Source organism: Astatotilapia calliptera, chromosome 7 (genome assembly GCF_900246225.1).
Source record: "Astatotilapia calliptera chromosome 7, fAstCal1.2, whole genome shotgun sequence".
Taxonomy (NCBI): Eukaryota; Metazoa; Chordata; class Actinopteri; order Cichliformes; family Cichlidae; genus Astatotilapia; species Astatotilapia calliptera.
Window position 1 is genome coordinate 26,139,560 of NC_039308.1, and position 25,602 is coordinate 26,165,161.

Sequence of the window (25,602 nt, forward strand, 5' to 3'; positions counted from 1 at the left end):
CAGATATCAGAAGGAAATACAAAAATACAAATAAGTACAATCAGTGAAAAAAGTAAGATAATACACTATATACAATGGTAGCATACACAGTATGTGATTATGGATATGGTTGGAAATATGGAAGACATAAACTATACAGCTTGACATAACTATTGTACCACTACTATTCCTATGTATAGACATGTACACACACACACATGTACACACTAAATATACATATGTATACATATACATACATATATACCTGCACATGTCCATACACATGGAAGGTCCATTATGCATGAAGTGGTGACCATGGATGTTCACAGTGTCCAGTGACTTATGACATCGTGATTGAGGAGTTAGAGTCTAACTGCTGTTGGGATGAATGATCTGCGAAAGCGCTCCTTCCTGCAGTGAGGGTGTTTCAGTCTCTGACTAAAGGAACTTCTCAGCCCACTCACATACTCATGCAGTGGGTGATGTGGGTTGTTCATGATGGATGTCAGCTTTACTAACATCCTCCTCTCGCCAACCACCTCCACAGACTCCAGGGGACATCCCAGCACAGAGCTAGACCTCCGCACCAGTTTGTCAATCCTGCTCTTGTCCCTGTCTGTGCATCCACTCCCCCAGCAGGCCACTGCATAGAAAAGGGCAGATGCTACCCCAGTGTCATAGAATGTCCTTAACAGAGTCCTGCAGACTCCGAAGGACCTCAGTCTCCTCAGCAGGTGGAGTCGACTCTGGCCCTTCTTATACAGAAGTACCTGAAGTCTATGATCATCTCCTTTGTCTTGCCGGCGTTGAATAGGAGTACGTTGGTCTCACACCAGCCAACAAAGTCACTGATGACCCCCCTGTATTCCTGATCATTCCCGTCTGATATGCATCCAATGATGGCTGTATCATCTGAGAACTTCTTTAGATGGCAGTCATCCGAATTATAACAGAAGTCTGAAGTGTAAAGGCTGAACAGGAAAGGTGGGAGAACCGTGCCCTGTGGTGCCCCCGTGCTGCAGATTACCACCTCGGACACACATTTGGTATGAACACCTTCATTGTTCAACACAGCCTGAACTCTTTTAGGGAAATGTTCTTATAATTTCTTTAAAGAGACTTCAGGAATAGTTCTCCAGGCTTCCTGAAGGACATTCACAACTCAAGTGGTGTGTTTGGGATCACTGTTGCGCTGAAAAATGAGAGTATTCCTAATCAGATGCTTTCTAGATTGATCCATGCACCATGTAATTCTAAGTCTGATCATCCCCGCAGACCCAAACCATGATAGAGTCTCCACGTTTCACAGATGGATGTAGACACTCACCGGCTCCTGATATCATCAGGAGAGGCACCTCTCAGATCCTGTGTCAGGATTTTTTCCTCTTTAAGGATTTTTAAATTCTGTTCATCTGCTGTACATAGCTTTTTTTTTAGACCTGACACAAGTTCTCACAGCCCTCATTAGTACCTGGGCCTCTTCCTGGCCCAGGAACTGCTGGCAGTCCTCACCGAAGCTTTCCCCAGCTTGCAGTCTCCCATTACATCTGCCATTTTCTTTCAATGAAAACTGTCAAAACTAATTGAGAATGTCATCTATTCCTTCATTTGTCCAATTTCTTCAAATTATTTAAGGAAACACTGCACACCATGCACATATGTGCCAAGTACGTGCTAAAAACTCTTTCGGAATCACCTAATTGGGGCTAAAATGCTATTTTATGCCTGTCACACTGCATTGCTGTTGATCATTTTCTGGAAATTTAAGTAAAGAAATGGTAAAAAAAAAAGTGTTTTAGGGGCAGGGGTCTAATAATAAAGTCTCTAAATAGACTATTTAAAATGTTTTGTTTTCCTAAGTTCTCTGTTATGTGTAGACTGATGCTTCAATTATTCATCATTCCTCTGAAAATGGTCAGAAATGTCTTCAGAAAGAATGCAATAAAGTCCAGGTCTATGGAAGCAAATTACTGAGGGGTGGCACAAATTTCTGCACATTACCAAATGTTATCCACAGAAATAAAAGGCTAAACAACGTCCATGTTGCATGTGGTAAAAAGTTTTAATTCCAGTAGTTAGTCTGCATGTACAAATATCTATAAAAAGTGAACACTATCACTCTTTGTATGTACAATTTGCAGCATGAGGTTAACTTGGGACTGCTAAGAGGCAAGAAAGACGATACAAGACAGAGATTATTACCACCTACACGTCTATCACAACAGCCTGTCTCCAAAATTTCATTCAAGTGCTTGGAAGTCACTTTTACTGTACATTTGTCCTGCAGCAATAGGATGCATACATACATACAGGAGGCAGAAAATTCATTGCAGCATTGCCATGTTTCAAACACTATACAATCAAACCATGCAAAATACATCACTGAGTACTTCATTTTCATTTCTATTCAATATATCTATAGTCTTAAAAATCTTCATGTGCAGCTTATGTGGATAAAAAACAAAAACAAAAACAAAAAAAAAAACAAAACAAACTCAACAACACTAATATTTTTAATGTTAAACCTTGTGTTTTGTTAGGGAGTTTTTCCTGGGTATCTGTTCAGGCTGTCGACTGTTAGAACGTTTTCAGCTTATTTATTTGTATCTGCATGGTACACTTTTTAGCTATAGTATCATATTCTTTGGAAACAGCTGCAGAATTTTAGGAAAATAACAAAGGTTGAGGAAGAAATCTTAACTTAGAGTTTGACATTTAGGTAGGACAAACACCTAGCGGGGTATGCAAACTTACATTAAAAGACAAAGTGGCTTCGAAACAGACACAGAAATAAATTAACAAGGAAACCACCACACATTTGTAGTATTAAAAGCCGTGCTGGGGGAGATAGAGTAAAGGGTGAACAGGAAAAAGTCAGTTTTATCACATCATCTTCTACCAGAATCCTTCATTTCGATGCATGCAGTGTGAAATTGCGAGGCATCTTCCAGAAAAATGGCTTGTATGCCTGTGTGTGTGTGTGTGTGTGTGTGTGTGTGTGTGTGTGTGTGCACACTGTAAAGTGCTCAGCATTCATTTTGCATTCCCCTGATAAGGTACAGCTGAATCATCAAACAGAGGGTTCTTCACCTCCATCTCTCCAGTCTGTTGAGAGAGCGCAGAAAATGAGCAGCCAGTCATAAAACATTAGGAATGATCAGTGCTGTAAATATGTGTATGCGCGACTTTATGCGTGCGTTTACTCACTGGTGCAAGTCCGGGACACTCGTATACTGTGAAGTCACCTCCCACCTCTTCCTCATCTGATGTGCCCTCAGTTTCACTGACTTTCTGTTCTGGCTTGTGACTAAAAAAACGAATCGACACTTGAGTTAATGTGGAGGTGATGGGGTCAAAGGGCACAGGGAAAGGATGTGGTTTAAAGTCTATAAAAAGGCACAAAGGTGTTGCAAAAAGAGAGAAAGACAAAATAGCAAATAATTTACTTTCCCATTGAGAGCATCTGCTGTTTTTGATGTTGATAGTGAAACATTTGAGCACTTTGGGCCAGAGTCTTATCTCCCATCTGTGGAGCAAACAAAAGCAGGAAGTGTGGATCACACATTTGAAGACAGAAGCCTCAGCTCACAAACCTTGTGGTTAAAGCAGAAGAAGAAGTGAGAAACAGAACTAATAATACCCGTTAGGCAAAGCTAGAGATGGGCGCTTACCGAAGTACCACTGGCAGATACACCCGCCCCTCCAAAAGCAGGGTAGTCTACCTTCTCGGCAAGATGTGATTCTTTTTGAAACCTGTGGGCATCATCAGCTTCTTTTAATACTTGAGGGGGTTTTCCACTTAAAAACAATCTTAAACACAACCTCAGAGCTTATGGTAGGTTATGGTGACAGCAGATTTAAGCAGGTTCTGATCTCACGGCCACGTCAAAGAGTTTCTGAATGTTCTTGCACAGCATGTGTCTTTATAACTTTAAGTTATTAAATGCATAAAACCAAACAGGACTAAACATTTCATAGATTATACTGCATGTAACTGTGTAAACTATTAGTTCTTTTTGACTTCAAAATGTAAAATAAATGACTTTTTTTTAAAAATATAAATTAACTAACTGCTGTATTGTTGCAAACACACTAGATTTGGCTTTGTGTTGCACTAACTTCATTTCAAATGAGAATTTCATATTCTGGTAAACTTTATTCAGCAGCTTTCTCTTGCATTACTTCAGATTTTCGGTATTCACACTTACTTGATGTAGCAGACAGTAGCCAGGATCACTGCCACCGTTCCCACCACCACACACACAGAGATGATAACTGCAAATTGATACAAAGAAAGAGGTAAACAGAGGGGAACAGAGCCTGTTAGGGGCAAATAACAAGTAAGTGAGTGAGAAACTGATAACCACTGTGCTAGGCATTTATGATGGCTAATTTAATTACCTGTTAGCTAATTCGCTCAGTATAATTGGACATCAAAATGATGCGCAACATTGACGACAGTGATAAGATCTTCTAAGGCAAACTTAGAGCTAGGAGGCAACAAAATGGCTTGATAAGAAATAAGACAAGGCCCAATTTTTTATCTGGTTACACCCTAATGTTGCACCAGAAACCTGAATTTCCTGCTAACAGAGAAAAAGTGTTTTTTTCCCTTTGTGGGTACACAGAGAAGCCTCTTGAAGCCTCTCGCTGCAAACATCAGGCCCCTTGGCACTGTTGTGTACTGAGTACATGAATTTATACTCACTAATAATTACGGTGTCTGCCATGGGTGCTGGCACAGGTATAGGCCCAGCGCGGCCCTCCACATCAGCAGTCCAGGGTTGTGGTGTTGCTGCATTAGAAGATGGCGCTGCAGTGGAGATATTCAGGCTTTCACTTAACATTATTCCCTGTATCTTCTTTTTGTGTTTGGAGGCATCCGTCTTGCTGTTTTTTCTATCTGTTCCGGAAATAATGGCGACTGGAAAGAGAGAGTAGGAAGCAAAAACAGCAACAGAGTCACAATCACAGGTTACAAGTAAAAGGAAGGAAAAGCATTATCTGATCAGTCAAAGTGCTTCACAGATGACTGTTATGCAATAATCAGACAGCTGAAATGTAACATGTAGCATAACATAATAAAAGAAACACTTCAATGGGACACAAAACACTCTATGAGCTTTAAAAAAACCAAAAAAACAATAATACTCAAGCCTCTGTCTCAAATGGAGAATAATGTGTGATTACCACTTCTATACGATTCTGCTGCATTTTTCTTACCTGGATGTTTCGATTGCTTTCTTGTTGTTTGTTGCTTCATCTCCAACACTTCCTGTCTCTCAATGATGGAGTGAAGGAAGTCAATTTCTTCATCCAGGTCATAGGCTTTAATCTTATCTAAAGATGAGAAAAGATTCAGACGTTTTACTGAGAGAATTAATGAATTAAACCACCGATTATAAAAAGCAGTAACAATCGCAGTGAAAGCCAAAGCCTTTAACAATGAACTCATTCATATAGCATACAAATTGGATAGTAACCACAGACTAATTTTACAGTGGCTTGCAAAAGTATTCGGCCCCCTTGAATTTTCCCACATTTTGTCACATTACAGCCACAAACATGAATCAATTTTATTGGAATTCCACGTGAAAGACCAACACAAAGTGGTGTACACGTGAGAAGTGGAACGAAAATCATACATGATTCCAAACATTTTTTACAAATAAATAACTGAAGAGTGGGGTGTGCGTAATTATTCAACCCCTTGAGTCAATACTTTGTTGAGTCTGGGGCTGAATAATTTATTGGCCAAGTATATGCGCAAACACATACAAGGATTTGGTTCTGATCAATGGTGTCTCTCAAGCACAACAATGTTAGCAACACAATATATGAGCAACAAAGAGTGTACATAAAGAGCAGTTGCAGTCTGGCAGTGTGAAGCAATGTGACAGTTCAACTATATACTATATAATGAAATGAAAAACAGCAGCTAGAAGCTCATACGACACAATTAGGACAACATTACTCTCTTTGTCCAGCTGGTCTTCTCAGTTCCCAGATGTTTACACACTGTTGTGTCAGAGAGTTTGCTAGACAGTGGTCCTTTCCCATCTTATTGTAGAGACGTGTTAATGTACATTTTACACGTCTTCTATGTTCTATTGTGAATAAAATCTGGGTGTATGAGACTTGCACATCATTGCGTTTTCAAGTTTTGCAGAACGTTACTTGCATCAAGGCTTCCTCTCCTCCAACCGACTGACTATTTGGATTTCTTCTCTCTTTGTTTTTGTCATCTCTTTTCCGAAAGGTCTCAGAAACACAACTTTAAAGTTAATCCAGTTTAGTGACTGAAGGTGACAGGTGACTATTGTTGTAACCAGGGGAGGGACAAGCACAGAGCGTTTGCATATGGTTGAGGAATGTATGCATAGATTTGCATGTGTTTTGACTCTCAAGTGACAAACAGTGAGCATGCTCGTGCCTTCTTTTCTCTGGGGGACTGATTAAAAAGGACACAATGCTAAACTGTTGTTAACAGCCCTTTAGGCCAGACAATGAGTCACATTCTTGCAGGACAGCCAAAGGCTCCAGGGCGACCGGGGCCGAGAGCGTGTGTGTGGCCACAGGAGGAAGCACCGCAGGGGGGCAGGAGCAATCAGCCAAACCCTGGCTTCACTGGGATCCAGTTGCTGCCTTCACAATAGACCCCACAGCTCACTGCTAATGGTGATAATCAAAGAGTTGTTTCCCCCTGTAACACTTATCTGCTATATATCAAATGCTATAATTTGATATTATTGCTGTTTGCATATAATCCTAGTGAGACAAGAAGCCTCGAGTAAAATAAAGAATCAAAAGAATTAAATCTAACTACATGAACGATAATACATTATATCACCATTCAGCATTATTCCCATGAGATTCTTGTTATAAATAAAATTTATTTGATAGAGATGATGCTCTTTAAATTACAGCCAATTTCAATTTACAACTTTTTTCCTAGTTGAGTGTTTAAATACACAAAAATGTTTTACAGTATTCAATTACATAAAACTACAACATTATAGAGATAAATGACTACAATCAATACATATTTCTCAGGATCAGAACAGAAATATAATGAAATACAAATAAAAAGACACATTAAGTAGAATACTCTTTCCTAAAATCTTTACTGTGAAAGATTTAATACTTAATAGTATTTTAAGAGAAAATTAATGAATCACTCAAAGCGTTTGAGAGATTCTGATTTTTAAAGGTTGTGTCAATGATGACAATGAAGAGCCTTTTTTATCCATTCATCCTGTCTGATCCTTGAAGAATACCCATTCTATTTTTCAGCACAGGTTACTTTTCTCAGTCAACCCCTCACACAATCAACATCCTGAACAAATATTTAGCACAGCGTGCATTTTAAAAACTCCCAAGGAGAAAAAAAAAGGCACGGAGAGCACCACTCAATCCAACTAAACGAATGCGTTATTACGCCAGCACTACATTAATGATTACAGTGTCACTTTCCCTCCAGAAGGCTGGCCATCTGGCCAAGCTAATGCGTGTGATATGACATGCCAGCACTTTCACTGAGTGCTTTGTTACTGTGTCACCCCCCCTCGCCCCTCCAATCACACACACCACCACAAAAACACTACCACACACACACAAACACACACATACACCATTGGCTATTTAGTGCACTCCATAGCAGGTGTCTGTGGAGGCGGGACGTACCATCTGTACCCTGCAGGTGGATAAGAGCACCAACTGTGCCTCTGTGGTCGGCAGGAGCGTGTGGAGATGTGGGTTTAAATTCTAGTGAAACACACAAGAGTAAGTAGAGCCTGGCTGGTGGTGTCACAAATGTGTGGTGTTACTAAAAAATCTGCAGCTGATATGTAAAAAAAAAAAAGTAAATAAATAAATAAAAGTATTATATTTAGAAAAATCCCTCAGCATCCCACCGAGGCTAAGGTTGATCATTCACCCAACAAAAGTGGTGACTGTAAAATGTGGGTGGATTGTCACTCACCAAGTATGGACACCTCTCCTTCTGAAAGAGAGTTTCGCCACCGGCCTGATAATGACCCATAACCTCTTGCGAACACCCAGGGGGCAGTTGGGTACAACAAACAAACATTAAACATCTCAAAGGGCAATATGGGTCACACACACATGTGCTCTTTTCTTTTCCCACTTAAAAACCATTCACATTTCTTCCTCCCACCCAAGAAAATCACACATGTACACACAGACATGCACACTTACTTCCTCCTTTCCGTAAATGACTGACTTATCGGATTAGTCGCCTCGTTTGCAGGTTCTTGATTAATTCTACAGAAATGTCAAAAATACTATGACACAATTACATGTTTTCAGACCAAAAACGGAACAAAACAAAACGAGGAAGAAGCTCTCAAAAAAGTAAATATTTATATTGACTATATCACTGCTCCTTTATAAATTACAAGCTATAAAGCGATTAAACCTAGTTTTATGTCAGCATGCTTAGAAGCAGCAGGACAAGAAGTAACTGAGCTCTGGCCTGTTAATGTATAATCGGTGTGTCCTGCTGCCACCTAGTGTGTAGTTGAATTAATGGCGGTAGACAAGATGGAGACTAAGCGTCAATTCAGGGTTTTTGCAGCACAGTACTTTTTTTTTTTTTTTTGGCACGACCTCAAGAAATTTAAGCCAAAAAACAAGGAGAAACCTGCCAGCATTGTAATATTATTTTTAACCTGACCTTTTTTTTTTTTTTTTTTTTTTAAACTGGTCTTCATAATCATCAATCATAATAGACACACTTACTGCCTTTACTATCTGGAGGTGGCTCACACTTACATTCACTCCCAAATGTTTAATTCTGAGCCAGGAGTAAAACTAACAGTTGAAAATATTCTCAGATTTTCTAAAGATCTGTGACTAAACAGTGCTGGTCATGGCTCTGAGATCAGTACATGCTCTTTTCAGTGGGTTTGGAAAAAAGGTCAAGAAGACAATTAAGCCAGAGGAAAGAAACCAAAAAAAGGTCACAGTTTAATCAGAATCTTGTATTTACTTTATAAGGTGGTGAGTGGAGGGACTGGTGCGTAGTTAAAATGCCATTCTGCCACTTCATCTCTCAAGTTGGTTCCTGTGTACTTTATAATTGTAGCACCGAGCCATTATCCACCTGCTATAAAAGTTAGTCGCAGCTGAGTGCACGCTTTTAGGTCAGTGCGAAACCTAACCAGCAGAATTTCTATCACAAATAAAGAGCCGCACCTGTTTTTCCATGCATACTTACACAAAATGACGACGCCTACTAATATAAAGAGAAAATAAAAGTCTAAGAAGCTGGCAATAAATCACGCAGAATGCGCTGATCTTTTCTCTGATCAAGTCTTAGAAAGGCGATTTTTAGAGGTCAGTCAGTTATTAAAATCTGCAAATATTCATACTGATACTGTTATGTAAAATAACTACACAAAGCAGCAAACCCAGCATAGCAACAGTAGCTGTAAAAATGAAAATTTAATTTCAGGTATATAATAGACAACAGAGCCAAATTTATTTGATTTCTATCAACTTCTGTTTCCTGATTTTCAAATGTCAAAAAAAAACAACAAAAATAACAAAAAACAACAGCTGTAATATTTGCTGAGGGCAAATGTTCTGATGGTAAAACTGATAAAAATGAATCACGTAAACTGATAAAATGAGTCATGCTTCTTTCTCTGGTACATTCACTACATGTACAAAGTACTGGGCCACAGTCCCACCTAGCCATGCAGTCTGCCTTTACAAACATCTGCAAAAGAATGGGTCATTCAACAGAGCTCAGTGATTCAAGTGTGGTACTGTATTAGTATGCTACTGCTACTGCAAGAAGTCAATTTTGTGGAATACCTTCCTAGGTATTCCACAATCCGCTGTAAGTCGGATTAATGCAAAGTGGAAGCATTCAGGAATCAGAGTAGAAGTAATGCCAAGGTGACCCAGTACTTTTTGACCACTTAGTGTTGAGCATCATACACATCATTGATGATTTACAGGCTGTAAAACATGTTACATGGGAGTTATTTTTACTTTAAGTTTTACAAAAGTAGAACAGCAGGAGTGGTATAAATGGCGGGATTGATTAACTATGATAAATCTGTATACGAATAACATTGACAAAAAAAGAGCATCAAACTAGCTCACTATGTTTTTACACACCACGCTGCATTTAATCATTAGCTCTTATGAATCTATGCTCTCCTCCACAATGTCTCTTTTGTCCCGTCTTCCTCCCCTCACCTCAAGCCAGTCGCGGCTGATTGCTGTCCCTCCCTGAGCCTGGGTCTGCCAGAGGTTTCTTCCTGTTAAAAGGAACCTTTTCCTTCTCCTTATAGCAAAATGCATGCTCAAAGGGATTTCTCTGTATTATTGTAGGGTCTTACCTTAGAATTTAAAGCACCTTAAGGTGAGCTGTTGCTTTAATTTGGCGCTTTATACATAAACAAAACGGAATTAAACTGAATTTCAGATGGTGATCATATTTTTTCTTATTTTTAATACAGTGTGCCTTGTTAACATTTCATCGAGTCACAGAAAAGAAAAACAACAACAACAACAAAAAACGAGCTCATTTGTAAACAAACTGAAATAATGGAAATTCGGGTTACAATTTTTCTCGCCTCATCTTACAAAAGTATATGGCTGCAGGATATTTTCAACTGTCAGCATGTCATGGCCTTTTTGTTATTGATGGCTTGGTTTTATGTTGCATTATACAAGTCAGTATGAGCATGTGTACCTAACGCGGGGGGGGGGCAGTCTCACATAGCTCCATGTAGATATAAAAGGCCTGAAGAAAGCGATTGCTGTGCCTTTAGCATATACGGTTTCACAGCAAGCATGCAATCAGGTGACACAGCTTTCAGTCATACTGTGTGTTGACAAATGGCAGTGCACACCTCTATGTCAAACACAGGCTGGCCCAACAATAAACAATAAAAAAGTGCTGCTTGCCTCGCTTGCTCCACTTCCAGTGCTTGCTTACAAATAACTTTGAACAGTAGAAACTCGACAGTCGACTGTCACCATAGAGGCGAACAGTCACACAACAGAATTTTGATCTAAAAATGTAGGTAATCACTCCTTTAGTTGGAACAATAGGAATGACCTCAGAAGTGCAATATGCAGGACGTAATATAGCAGAGGTAGCCACAGCCCCGTGCAAAGAAAATATACCAAAAACCTACAGACTGTATGAATGAATCTGTTACAGTTCCTTTTGTGTGTGTTTGAGGACATGTGCATTTGAATGTGAAAATGAGAGAGAGACTCATGTGGATCAGTGTATTCTGCAGTGTATTCCTAAAGTGGTTTATGTAACCACTTTAGGAAGCTTAGAGACCTATGATGTACTAGATTCACAGCACCACATACGTAAACATCACAGAGACACAAAAGCAGAAATGCCACCCAACATTAAAGTAACTATACTAACCGATTGCATCTTATCATCCCAGCGGACAGTTAATAATCCTCTCTCCTTCTGCATGATGTGACCTTTTATCCGCTGACACTTATCTCCCCCTCTTGTTTACCTCGCTCTCTGATGCTGCTGAGAATAATTTGAGCCAAGTTCGCACTGGATCCTCTCCTGCTGCAAATCTATATAAATTATTAATCCTTAAAAAGCCACATGTGGCCCACCAGCTGACATAAACACACACACGGTTCAAACACGCAAACGTTCACGCTCCTGAACACAAGATGCTGCCTTTTCTCTGTCCAACGTCTGTTGTGAAACGTGGAGTGCGTGTCAGCAGTGTAATGCCACGTCATGAAAATCTGAAAAATAGCATTTATTTCTGCAGCTTGGCTCTTTCACTGAGAGATATTGGATTCAGTGATGGAGATGAAGGTTAACAGAGACAGAGAGAGAGAAAGGCATGTCATCTGAGTGATTAAGGCCGCCAGTGCGGGGGCACTGCACGTGTGTGTGCGTGTTAGATGTAGCAGGGGCAGGGACGGATTACAATACAGAGAGAATCAGCCTACGCCATAGTTGCCAGAGGCATTGGAGGAAGAAGAGGGGGGTGAGCGAGGACCACAATAAGATGCCCTGGCAAAGAATCACACCATTAGGATAAGACATTAGCACGTTTGCCTGTTTATTATCAGAGAGAAGCAATTTGAACCTCACACAGGTAACCAAACTTCAGAGTGTTATTACAATATGCACAAAGAACTAGTCCAAAATTCTCAGTTTATTCTTGTCAAGCTGATATATATATATTTTTTTATCTCAGTTTTAACTCTGCGAATCCAAAGACTGGAGAGTGACGTGCATGGCAAACAGTCACAGAATTCAAATGTTCCTAATTATTAGCTGCCCTTTCACGTCAATGATTAATGATTTTGTCAGTAAAAATTATATACGTTTTTAAACTAGCTGATCATTTCCATCCCGTGCACTGGTTTTATCCTGGTGCTCCAGTTTTTCCCACAGTTGAAAAACATGCTGACAGGCTTAATGAATTAAAGACGCTCACACAGTTTATTTCAACAGTTTTACTTCCTAGTGCTTAAAAAAAAAAAGGTTGGAAATGTTTGAAGATAACCAAACAAAATTACAGTTGTTCAGTAGAAGAAAAAGACTCGTGAGATTATCGTGTGGTGGATAATATCTAACAACACCACATTACTTCTGTCTTAGTTAAGTCTTTAAAATCAAGTGCTAGTTTGAGCTGTAATGTCCTCACAGGAACTGAGGAGTTTGTGAGCATAGTAAGTGCAGAGCCGTGTGAGAGCACGCTTATCTTTTTCCCCCCCCCACATACCATAACGCACGCAGCGTCCTTCCTCACTCTCCTGCAGAGGAGATCGGCAGGGACCACAATCTGAAGAACCACGCTTGCAGGAGTCGCGCCCCTGTTTAGCACAGACTGAGCGACACCCGTGGGCTGCATGAGAGGAGTGAAAATAAGTCTCATCAGCACCGCAGTCACACTGATGTGATGCAGAAACGATGCTTTTAACGTGGCGGTGAAATAGCGCTCTTCACGTTGAACGAATAAGAAATGCTTCACCATTACTGTCAGTCCTTTTATTAGTGTCTCTGTTTAGAAATAAAAGACCTGCTGTGGAACACAGTGTCTGTTGATGTCAGAGTTACATCACAGCTTCACAGAGATTTGGAAAATTGTTTTAAGAGTTCAATGTAACCTCTTAGGTTTAATATTGTCAGTAAGAGAGCCACACTTTTTATAGCTATCTGGATTTTATAACGCGGTGAGCCCCACCTGTTTGGCCGTCGATATCTGGTTAATCACTTGACCTGATTACTGCCGGTTTCACAGAGCTGCATCTGGATATATACACAAACAGCATGACAGACACACAAAAGAGGGAGTGGGTCACAGAACCACAGCAGGTGTGTTGGTGGCAGAGGGCAAGTGGAGCTCTGGTATGTTATCAGAGTGGATAATGAGCCCAGCAGTGCTGCACAGCTAAAGGTGAACAGCACAGCGGGCAGTGGTGCCGGCTTAATGAACACGAGGAGACTCCAGTATTTCCAAAGAATAACAGGTCAGGGCTGGTCAAGTATACAGTGTAATATACGACTACTGTAAAAACTTGGCTCAAGCTAGTGAGGCTGCCACAGCAGGGACTGAGTTTAGGCTCCTAGGAAAAGGGTGAAGGTGCAGCATTGTAGAGCAGGGGTGTCAAACATTAGGCTCAGGGGCCTTTCATTTACTGCAGGAGCATTTCTTCATCATGTGGAAAAACTGGCACATACTGTTGAAAGTGCGCTGACAAAATAGGGAGTTTGAGTGGCCCACTTAAGATCAAAGTGAGCTACATGCGGCCCATTACGTAAAATCAGTTTGAAATCCCTGCTGTAGAGGAAGGGATATGCTGTACTCATAATGTACGGAAGAAAGGAAAAGAGTGCACTTAAAGAAAATTTCATCTTGATTATCTTGTTTTCTTAACAGCTGTAACCCAAATTTGTATCTGAAAATAAAATTTGATTACCAAAAACATCACAAAACATCAAATATTTAAGAAGTTAAATATGACATATAAAGTTAAACTTGTTTACCACCATAAAAACACTCAGAAAACCATTGGCGTAAAAGCGAGATCACAAACTTGCAATTTTTTGTTTGCCGCTCATTTCCAAACTGGTACTGCTGATCTGTTCAATTCATTTCTTCTCGTCATGTGGATATAACCCAAACGTTTTTTTGGTCCATCTTTGTTAAATTCATCACATTTTCAAGGCAAAATTTATGAAGTGATTTAAAAGATTGTAGGTGAATTAGATGATTCATTCTTTGAATAATAAACTTTTTTTTTTTTTTTTTTTATAAACAGACTTACAGTGAAAGTCTTTACTCAATGAAAATCTGACACTCTCAACAGCAGCACATACACATAACACATTTGACAAGGTTACACGACTTTGCAATCGGCAGATGGGCACACATCCACATCTTCTTATGTCACTGACTGGCCTGGCCTGCGAGTGAAGGGCGAATGTGTAATCTGAGAACACTGTTTGACAGACAATATCTGGAGATAATGGAAACCATGGGCTTATTTTTGTGAACCATTGGTGGCTGACAAAAAGAAAATGGTTTATTAATCATCTATTAGCGGGAAAAGCAAATATTTAATTATGATTTGCTTTAGAGTAGCACGCAGGTAGAAATCTCCCTGAGCATCCTCGATTCAAAGTCACACTCTGTTCTCTCCAGTTTGCACTGAAAAGCAGCAGCGCTGTCACCTCCATCTTTCACCACCTGCTTAGTTATTCCACAGCACTGTGAGTGTAGCATGCTCATGCACCAAATTCCCCTCATTTCTAATTACAAGATTAGAAGTTCTCTCTGTTGCTTCTTTCCACTTCCTTCAATCTATAACCTTACAGGGAAAAAAGCATCACTAGAAAGAGCTTACTCTGTCCTTGTCCTTTTATGCAACTGCAAAAACTTACTTAACTGACTGAGTACAGCTCATTGCTGGGTATGTGTTTGCTGTAAGACCATGCAAATGCACTTAATTCAGAATTCGCCAAAATTTAGATCGACTTTCTTTTTTTTTCTCCATGTGAAAACAACACTGGTAGCTCCTATTCTTACTCCCAAAGACAAGCACAGAGCCAGTTTCGGTTTAAGAATGCATTCCTCTTCTAAACAGCCTTTCAAGCTTATCTGTCCTCTCTCATTCTCTCTCCCAACAATCATCAGTCAGTTTTCTTTTTTCCCTCCACCAATTGTTTATTTATTTAACACCTCTTTGATCACAAGCCATTTAGGCCCAGATTAGGTGTTGATGAATGCACTCATGTCACAGATCAAATAAGCTGTTCTCATCTGTAAATGTGAGTTAATCAGTCCACTACTTTGGTCCCGAGGTGCTTTGGTTGCCAGTGGATGAAGCCTAATGCTGTGGTTCTCAATGTAACAGCACAGGACAGCAGTGCTCTAAAATTCTGCCATACGCTCAGAAATGTTATAGCTGCTTGCGGCAATAAAATAAATAAAAGCAAACCACAGTCATCACCATGTGGCACAAATCATTATCAGGCAACTTAAGAAATGATGATGATGATGATTTTATACCTTTAGACTTAAAGAAAAATGTAATTTTTGCCTCCATCGTGCAGTAAATACTGATGATGAAGTGAAAGAGGTTACGATTTCTACCGAGTCACTCCAGAGTCTCTGGGGTTTTTTAAGGAGTCAAGTTTTAAGCTTCAAATTTGTTTCTTGGACTCTAGTAGAGTAGCTTTGCATGATTTACTTTCAAAATTATCCTTATTTATCTTACACTGGCTCCTTGACAAGTCATTTTAGCTCCTTGTCCTTTTTCTCTTTATGTCAGATTTCTTCCACTTTTAGTCCAAACGCCAGTTAGCAGGGGCTTGTGTGGACCAGAGTTGACCATATAAGGATATGTGCTCTCATGACATCATACAGAGCCATGGGTACAAAAAAACCTATAGTGTAAACTAAACATTTGTAACAGAAACATTGAGTAACAGAAATTACTTATACTGGCCTTAGCATATGAAACACTGTAACCATTAAAAAAAGCTCACATCCCTGTAATGTTCAAACAAAATTACACAAGACAATTCTTCATTTGTTTGTCATATAAATTTTACAAATGTCAACAAAAGATAAGAACAATTTCATTCCTGTCAAAGTTAGGGATCGGGATTTTTTTTCTTTATTTTTAGCATCCTGATTATAATAAGACTGCTAGAATTTCAGCACTTCATCTGTTATTCATCATGTGGGAAGTTAATGTGCTGAAACCTACTGCAGTCACATGAGCGAGGAAAATTATTCACCTCACGCACAAGCAGCCATACATACACAAACCCACTCTCCGTGCTCATGAATGTGTGAGGCTGACAACGGAGCGAAAATGATGGTGAGAGGTGCAGCAGTCAAACAGAAACTGCATGCATTACCATTTTCTAGCATAAAAAGGTTTATACAATAATTAATCTGCAGTAGTAGGCCTTTGGTTCTCCAGAAAGCCAAACCGCAAATACATATGATGATACTTTTCTAAACACACCTGAACAACATGGCCCTGAGTGCTTAATCCACTGCATTATGAGAAATAGCTAAGTAAATACATGCAGTGGGCATTAGTTGAAGTGTACCGTATTTGCCTAATGCTGAACATATGTTATTAAATCAGCAGAGATGTGTCCCAATTTGCTTCTGTTCAGTCTACAGGCATCGGTTTTCCTCGCGTATGTTCTGAGCTGTCAAGGCCACCATAAATGAACAAACAAAGATGCTCAACAACATGACAATCGTATGACCAAGCTGCTCAAATCTGTTTGCGGCTGTGACAAAAGGAATCATCGAAGTGCGTAGTCTGACAGGCTCGGATCCGCATGAAGTTGGGGCGGGCATATGTCCGGGCCAGCCAATCCCCCGTGAGTCCTGGAGCACTGTAGCTTCCATGGAGGAAGGCGGGGCCACCTGAGGCCAGCGGCCGTAACAACGTCAAACAGGCAAAGAGGTGGCCTTGCGTCCACACAGTGTTGATGCTAATTAGGAAGCTCAGTTAAGATGACAAAGGAAGAGGAATATAAAACAAGACAGAACAAGAGATGGAGAATGGATACACATTAATAATATAGATACACATTTGAAAAAGCAGATTTTCTGCACTAGATAAGGACGTTTAGTCTCAGCTAAGACAGAGGAGGTGTGAAAAAAAAAAAACATTATGCAACTCAGGGACTCAGAAGTCCTTGGAACAAGTGAAAAATGACTTTACTAACCATCTGCTGCTGCTGTTGCCAGGCTGTGTGCTAAGCAGCAGCTTTGCCAGCAAGAAATGAGAGGCAAGCAGAGGCATTCTCACACAGCCTGGTACACACCTACACTCCCAGACCAACACTAAGACACATGCACACAAAAAATCTTTGATTTTTTTTTTTCTCTAACTTTTGTCACATTACTGTGTACACATTTAAGCTGTTCTACAAATACAGTAAAATAAACCACACAGCCATGTGTGTGAATGTAAGCGAGTTAGAGGAAGCAGGAAATGGGTATGCCAGGAGGACCATACACTCCCATTGTGTTCATTTCCTGACCCTTTGATAGCAGACAGGAAGCAGCCCAACAGTCCAAATCAAGTGAAAACATTAAAGAGGTCTGTGCACAGCTCCTCACTTGATATAGTCCCCATGGATAGTAAATTTGACTCAATTTGAGTGTTTTTATGCTTGCATATGCGGCTTTTTGGAATTCTGTTTATCCACTATGCTCTAACAAATGCCAACAACATGTTTGTAGTGGTTTGTTTTCCCTGGCATCTGCTGGAAAAAGACCTGCTAATGTACGCTACCATGGAAGTGGATTACAGCAGAATAATGTAACACGAGCCAATATGCTGGTCAAGTCATTATAAAGAGCCTCAGAACAAGGATGGCTGTCAAAACCTCATTCTGAAGGAAGTGAAATGGGAAAATCATGCTAAGAGAGAACAGAACAAAAGCCAGCCAACATCCAAGGAAGAACTTTGGATGATAAAGTTGGGCATATCAAATATTGACTTTCTAGCTTGTCAGAATTCTGCAAATTTGGTCTTTGCCTTATCTACTGCATTTCCATTTATGCATGCACATCTCAACAAATCCAAACACCTACTTTCCATTTTCTTCACAAAATATAAAGAAATTAGCTAGAAAAAACCCCCAAACACATTAGGACATTTTATACAGCTGGGATAATTTCCCTTTTCTGCAGTTAAATGATTATAAGGTCGAAGAAAAACAGACTCAACAGAAGTTTTTACCCACAGGCCGTCAAACATGCCCTACCTCCACCCTGATTGGAGGATAACTGTACTGCCAACACTCATGGACGTTACACCTCATATATAAACCAGATTTCTATTTATACTTCAAAGCAACCAACATCCCTACCTCTTTAAACTGTATTTATTATAACCTTATTTAGTATAGTTGCAACAGCACCCCCCTACTCAATGTGCAATATCACTGATCACACTGCACCTGCTCCTCAGATGGCATGTATGTATATATATATATGTAAGCGTGTATGTGGAAATATGTGTGTGTATGTATGTACGCATGCATACATGTATATATACACACATATATGTATGTTTGTATGGGTGTATCCGTATGTTTGCAGGTGTATGTATAACTGTAAATGTAAATTTGTCTGTGATTGTGTAAATACTTATGCTATTGTGTACTTCACACACATGGAGAAATGCCAAACAGCCTTTCATTGTTCTTGTAACAGTGACAATAAAAGCTATTCTATTCTATTCTATTATTTAAAACCACTTCTGATTGGACATAGAGGCAGTTTGTCAAGTGGCAGCAACGTATAGGTTTCAGAGTCAGCTTTATTTATCGCAGAGACAGAAAAAGTGGACATATTAACTGTTCTGTAATCCCCAACCCACTTGCCTCATTTCTCAGAAAACCATGCCAAAAACCCTGAAGCCAAAATATAGAGCTGTACGTGGCTATAAATGGCTGAGGTTGTGAAAACTGTCTACATTATCATTTTCAGTAGCGTAGGTGTTAGTTTCCCTCGGTGATCTGGTACGATGACTCACCTAAAATTAGGGTGGAAAATGGGGCATGATTTACACCTGCTAGTCATGCGAGCAAAAGCTCAAACAGACATGCAGAAACACAGGCAGTCGTGCTCAAAAGACAGAGGCAGGAAATACACTGGTAGCTTAAGGCAAATTACATTTTTTTATTTATTTTTTTTACATGATGGAAAAATGAGGTCGAACAAGGTTTTGTTTTATACTACTGCCAATCAGGCCCATACCTCGTCTGGCTTATCACAGTCTGCCATTTATATTTCTGTTCCAGTAACTTCTGTCATTTTAGACAATGATGAGTCTAACCCATTACACGGGAGACAATTACTATGTCATTATCATTAGAGTGAAGCAAAGCAGCACATCCCACAGCGAACAGAACAGAGGTTAAAGTGATTAAAACAATGGCGGTGTGCAGGCAGCAAATGAAAGCTCCTTTATTTTGTCATTTTTCCCCCATTTTATTTTTCATGGTCATCTTGTTTGTTTGCTCCTGGCACGATCAGTTGTTGCAGTACAATATTTCAAATATCCATCCTACGATATTCATTTAGTGAGTCTTATAAAATATTATATATTAGATTGACTAGTGTAAATAATATCGATCAATAGAGGCAGGCATTCCTTCTAACTATATGCACAACGGAAAGAGTGCAGTGAAACCCATGCATGAGGTATTGCTAGTAGTTGTATTTAAAATCAGGCTAAACCGATGCAGACATTCTTGTTAAGGATGTGGCTACACGCAAATGCAAACCTGCTGACAGAGAAAATTTGGTGCTCTGAATTTTCACCTTTTACTACACAGCAGTAATCAAAAGAAAGAAGTGCAGAGAAACTAATTGAAGGTAAAATTCTGCTGACTCGGGTTTGATCAAACGTGTGTGTGTTTGAAATTAGCTAATTGTGGCTTACAGCGCGAGTGAAATGAGTCAGCAAAATACACAGCCGACTTGGGGGATGTCACACAGAGATATCACTGAAAATGATCATCTGGTTAGGGGGAAAGCACTGAGGTCACTGCAGCTCCCACATATTAAGACGATGCTTTCGAGTAAAAATTGTCAACGTAACATCTGGGGCTCCGTGCAGCTGTGTCTTGGTTGTTCAAAAGTTCATCTGACTGTAGTAAAAGGCTTTTAGCTTATATGTTAGGACCAAACTGGACTGCACTGGAGTGAACTGGAGCAGAGTTGTTGGGGGAAAACTCTGTAAAAAACCCAGGAGAAATAAAGACACAATGAGACAAGGTTACTTTTTATGCTTTAACGTGCGCACGGGTGAGCTGCAAAGAACAACTCACGTCGTGAACAGAGGCTTGGCACTTTTTATAGAAAAGACAATGAGAACAGGATAAGAAAATAATAAACAGATAAAATAAACAACTCCATATGTGGTGCTAGTCTCGTCAGCAGAGAGCTGGGAGAAAGCTGTGAGAGATAAAACAATCTAAAACAATATGTCCTCGCTGGGAAAGTCTAAGAGGATAATTCTAAACTAATCTAACCATAGACAAAGGGCAGAGAAAAGGCATCTTTGTACATTTAAAAGAAGGTAAAGAAACATAGAATCATTTTCCACTAACAAGAGTGAATGAATGGATGTTGAGAAAAAGAAAGAAACAAGCACACAGAGTCCTTCATTTCTTGAAAAGATAGCTCTAGATGCTCTGTAAGTTAATTTTGGCCCTTTAATTTCCCAGAGAGGTCTGCTAGTCCACAGAATGCTCTCAAATACGAGGGGGAGTGGGAGCTTTAACGAAGCCACTGCAGCAAAACCTTGGCTGGTCACTTATTTTTCCAGACAAAGACCTCAGTGAGATACATCAATATTATTGGTAAGTGTTTCCTGGCCACTGTGTAATTTCAATAATTTTCCCTTTCTCTACCGAGTGACATCTAATCCCACCAATGACTGCACAAACCACATAACAGGTTCATATGAAACCAGAACGAGCACTTTCTTATCTCTGATCTGCATTTTGTCTTAGAAACAGAGTTCATAAAGACTCCAATTAAAATAAATAAATAAATAAATAAATCACGGTATCTGTGCAAATCGGTGTATGAATTTGGTCATTTTGCTCAGCAGATGCTGAGTAGCCTAAAATAACTACTATTTCCTTACTGTTTTGAACAGAAATCCCCTTGCAAGCCCTAGTTAATCCACTTGTCTTGTTCCTCATTCCAGACAGATTTTTTGAGCTCATGTTTCCTGAAGTCTGCTCAGCAGTGTCACTGACTGTACAGGTGATAGACCGCTTCAGTTATGTCATTTCTAAAAGAGCAGTTTTGTTTTTAAACCCAAAGGAAAACACAAATGTCTTTACACACATAGCAGGTCTTTAACCGTATCCACATGTGAACATACTGTATGTAAGCTTTACCTCGTAAGAATATACAGTGATACCAGACAGTGTATATTAACCCAGTGAGAGTTGTTTAATGTCCTGTGTTTTGTTTTGTTTTTTTAAATCAAAAGACAACAGATGAGTATTGTTGCTGTGCGTGTTTAAAGGAGAGCGCGTGTGACAGCGAAGATATAGATCCTAATCCTAGTGGCAGAAACAGCCGGAGGCAGAGGCTTTCTGAATACTAATCACTCCAACTCTATGTGGGTTTAATGAATGACAAACTTGGCATTTAAGTGTGGCAGCACAATAATGACCAGACTCATTCTGAATATTGAGAAGTGGAGATGATGCTTCTAATATGAAATGCTAAAATTAGACAAACAAAGCTTTTTTTTTTTCCGAGTGAAAAAAGGTGACTCTCCTGGCGTTGCTAATATAGTACACACCCCTGAGCCTGAATTACACAACAACCTCTGCGTGCTAAATTTATTCTGTATCTTGGCCACCAGGATAGACATACTTTATGTTATCAGTTGGTTAAATTGAGGTTTTGGATTACTTCCATCCCAAAAAACCCCAGTGTTCAGTGAAAGCTCTATGGCTTACTTAAGCACGATGATGATGTGTCAGTGCCTCCTGAATAAACCACCTGATTACATTGGCCCATTCCCAGTCTCTACGTCTACAGTCTTTTAAGGGCATTTCTCCGCAACAACAGCGACGGCTTTGGCCTTTCCCGTCATCAAAATGTTAAGTCCGCTTTCCATAAGTCTTCTCTTCATGCACAAGAAAGATCATTTTGCTTCACAGTTTTAGCTTTCTGATGTCAAACACATGTCTTTCAAGGGAAGCTAGTAAGCGTATAAACTATCACTGAAAGAGCAACCAAACCTAATCTTATAGCTCAATAGAAACCTGAGAATTTAAAAAAATATTCCATCCTAAAGAAAGTAAAGAACTGGTCTCAACATATTCAGCGACCACTTCTTTAAATTTTTGACATTCAAGCAGCAGTTTCTCAAATGGCCTTGGCTACCAAGAAAGCATAAGACAGAGCAAATTCACACCATTTGGAGCCCAGGGGATGTCAGTGAAGTCTGCAAGGGTTTACTGCTTATTTACATAATTTACATCTATTCCAGGAATATAAAGAATTGGATATATTCACATTACTATGGGGCATGTTATCGGCAAGAATCTGTTGACACGTATAATGATACAGGGTTGTGAATCAGTATATTGCAATGTGTATTCCATTAATTCAGTGGCATTAAAAAAGTAAACTTTTCAAAGAAATGAGACCTAACAGGACACGGGGCAACCACAAATGAACCACTGGCTGCTACAAATCTGTTAAGTAAACTATGATTTACACGTAGATGAATCAACACAGTGTTCTAAAGCTTACTATTGTACTCAGCTGCATTTTCTTATACCCAAAATCCTGTCTTGACTTGTAACAATATTAGTCTTTTGCTAGAAATTACTCAGAAGTAGCCACAGAGTGGCAGAAACAACCTGGCTACTGTTATTGGTCCTTTTTTGTGGCAGTCATCATTAAGGTGCAATTCCATCTTTCTTGGGATGTCAATCAAATAGCCATTGGCACTGGATTATTGACAGTAATTCCAGAAATTCCATGAATATCACGATTACTGTTAGTACCGATGTATCACAGCATCCCTTTCTGCTGTGACTGAAAACCAAGAATTTGTACTGCATTTCGTTTAAAGCTTTCATTTCTCCAAGCCGTCGTACATCAGTCAAAGTCCATTCACACTGCACATGCAATACAAGCTTCAAATGTAAACACTACGCACATTTCATTTGTCACAAAGCACATCAGAGCACACACCTTGAACAACCACTTTAAATTGAAAACAGGCTTCTTCTTTTTACACATTCATTCTTATAGAAATCTAAAAAATATACATTAACATTAACCAATTTATACTGGTTTGGGTCAATAGAGGCAGTCAATGTTGAGTATAGTGTGTGTGTGCATGTGTGTGTGTTGATGGGTGCATGCCTTTAATAAAAGATAAAGATTACATGAATCCAGCTGTTGGTTCTCCCACGGGTTTTCTGCATTAATGGCTGAGAAGCAGATTATCGCCCCTGCACATATTAACAGCAACCATCTCTGTGTGGTAAAACATTAGACACACACACTCACATATAAACCTGCAGCCTGGTAGTTCCCACATACTTAAAAATTGCCCACTTGGTTTACACATCACTTCATTTGTCTTACATTTTATAGGGTTATTGTGACATTAACAAAGGTGCAATTGTCAGCACAGAACAGCCTGAGTAACCTGACAAGGAAGGAAATTTGAATTTTTGGCCTTTGTCTTTCCATTGTGCTCTTGTCACTCATTCAGATTCACACGCACTTGCTTAACCTGCCCTCAGCAGCAAGACACATACACAACCAAACGAACACCATAACCAACAATTAAAGTGTGAACAAATCACACTTGTATAGTTGCACATCTCTTCCCCGCGTTAATAACAAAAGCTCTTTGGTGACACGTCCTAGTAGCGTTAATTGGAGCGACAGACAGTCGCGCTACAGCTGAAAACAAGCTCAGGCCACGGATGTTAAGGTGTCCCGTTGGGGATTTACCTGGCAGTCTAGCGCTGACGGGGATGACACAGAGGAGGACCGCGGAGAGCAGCGGCAGCAGCAGCGAGGCCCGGCGCCTGCGCCCGCACCTCGGGCTGGAGAACAGCAGCATCCTTGGGTCTTTTCGGGGACGTTGAACCGCAGACGGGGACGGGGTTTGTTGTCATTCCCCCATCACTTCTTCTTCTTCTTCTTCTTTTTTAAGGTTTTTGTTCTCTGATGCAGGAGAGCTTCAGCGCAATGAGCCCACAGCGATAAGCCGAGCACGTCGCACCGAAGTGCAGTCACACACACACTGCGCACCGTAATCCTTACAGTGCTAAAGATAGCGGAGCTTCAGGCAGGGGAGGGGAGGGTATGTGTTTGACGTGCTGCCTTCAGGGCCTTCTCGGAAACTTACAGATAAAAATACCGACTCCCCTTGACACGTTTACAGTTTGAACATATTTGTTTTCTTTTTTTCATCACAGCTATAATTATGCAGACAGTGAGAGGCTGATAATTCACTTCAAATACATTTTAATTGTTTGTTATTGAAAGTCATTTGAAATCAATTTAGTTTCTCTTATTTTAGCCAAAATGAGGTCCACCTAAGCAAAAGTAAGTTGACATTTTAAACTTAAAAGCTTTTCTATGGACAGATGTTGGTCAGGTTTTCATTAGTTAAGCTGAAAAGGTCTACAGTATAATATTTCGCTTTCTGTATTGTCATAAGGACGAAACAATATGATTTTTTTATGACTTTACAAAAATATTGGGACCTAATTTCACAAGTTTCTTGAAAAGGAAAAGCTTCCTTCACTGGTGCTCAAATTCTTCTAGTTTCAAATGCTCCAGTCAAACAGGAGAAATGAAAACGTGTCAGGGTATCATGTTAAATGTATAGGTTAAATACGTGTGACAGATAAAGCCTTTTATAAATGATGGAAAATTCCTAACCTAACCTCAATCATCATGATGTCTTAAATCTTAAATCACAGATTTCCCACATGCACCTGTGATATTATCTTAACTAACTTCATTGCCGTGATAGCCAGGACATTAATTTAAAAAGAAAATGCGTGTACTGAATCATCCGAAGTTATACAGAGATATTTCTACCACCAGATCGAGATCGTGTCTGATCAGATTCCCACTTGCACTTGAACGCAACAGTTTACCGAGCGATTACAATCAGGATACCACGTAAACGCGTACGTGAGGTTTGACGTCGTGGAAGAACCGGTTTAATAATGTGATCTTCTTGGTTTGATGGTTTTCATGCAGCTGGATAAAGTCGTGTATTCATGAAAAAGTCCTAGTCTTATTTTAATGCGGATAACTGTTCACAGTCATAGTCTACGCATTGCTATTCTTTTTTATTATTATTATTATTCTTGTTTATCAATTTTTTCCTCTTCCTAGCAGTACAGATATGATCCAAATGCAGATAGCTGCAAAGGGAGACAGCTGAGGAGCAACAGGTAGCAGCAGGTGGAGGTAAAATGATCTCCAGCTGTATTTTTAAGATGTATAGATAGACATCGAATAGACAAACTCTTTTTTCCATTGTTGTCCCTCCTGTCTGCCAAAGCCATTATTG

General features: G+C 39.7%; 1 protein-coding gene across 1 annotated transcript; it reads right to left on the reverse strand.

Annotated features, from left to right (window-relative positions):
* Nucleotides 1-2,018: 2,018 nt before the first annotated feature.
* LOC113025880 (neural proliferation differentiation and control protein 1-like) lies at nucleotides 2,019-24,368 on the reverse strand. The gene is made up of 8 exons (XM_026174097.1): nucleotides 24,021-24,368; nucleotides 5,203-5,319; nucleotides 4,688-4,903; nucleotides 4,188-4,254; nucleotides 3,651-3,732; nucleotides 3,426-3,505; nucleotides 3,187-3,286; nucleotides 2,019-3,084 (listed from the first exon to the last, which is right to left on the reverse strand). Exons 1-8 carry the CDS (start codon nucleotides 24,130-24,132, stop codon nucleotides 3,013-3,015), a joined length of 846 nt encoding a protein of 281 aa, XP_026029882.1. The 5' UTR covers nucleotides 24,133-24,368; the 3' UTR covers nucleotides 2,019-3,012.
* Nucleotides 24,369-25,602: the final 1,234 nt, after the last annotated feature.

Coding starts and splice junctions, on each gene's coding strand:
- LOC113025880 (XM_026174097.1), bottom strand. CDS start 24,132: ATGCTGCTGTTCTCCAGCCCGAGGTGCGGGCGCAGGCGCCGGGCCTCG. Junction 3,733..4,187: donor GCTACTGTCTGCTACATCAA/GTAAGTGTGAAT, acceptor TGATGCCCACAG/GTTTCAAAAAGAATCACATC. Junction 3,085..3,186: donor AGTGTCCCGGACTTGCACCA/GTGAGTAAACGC, acceptor CTCTCTCAACAG/ACTGGAGAGATGGAGGTGAA.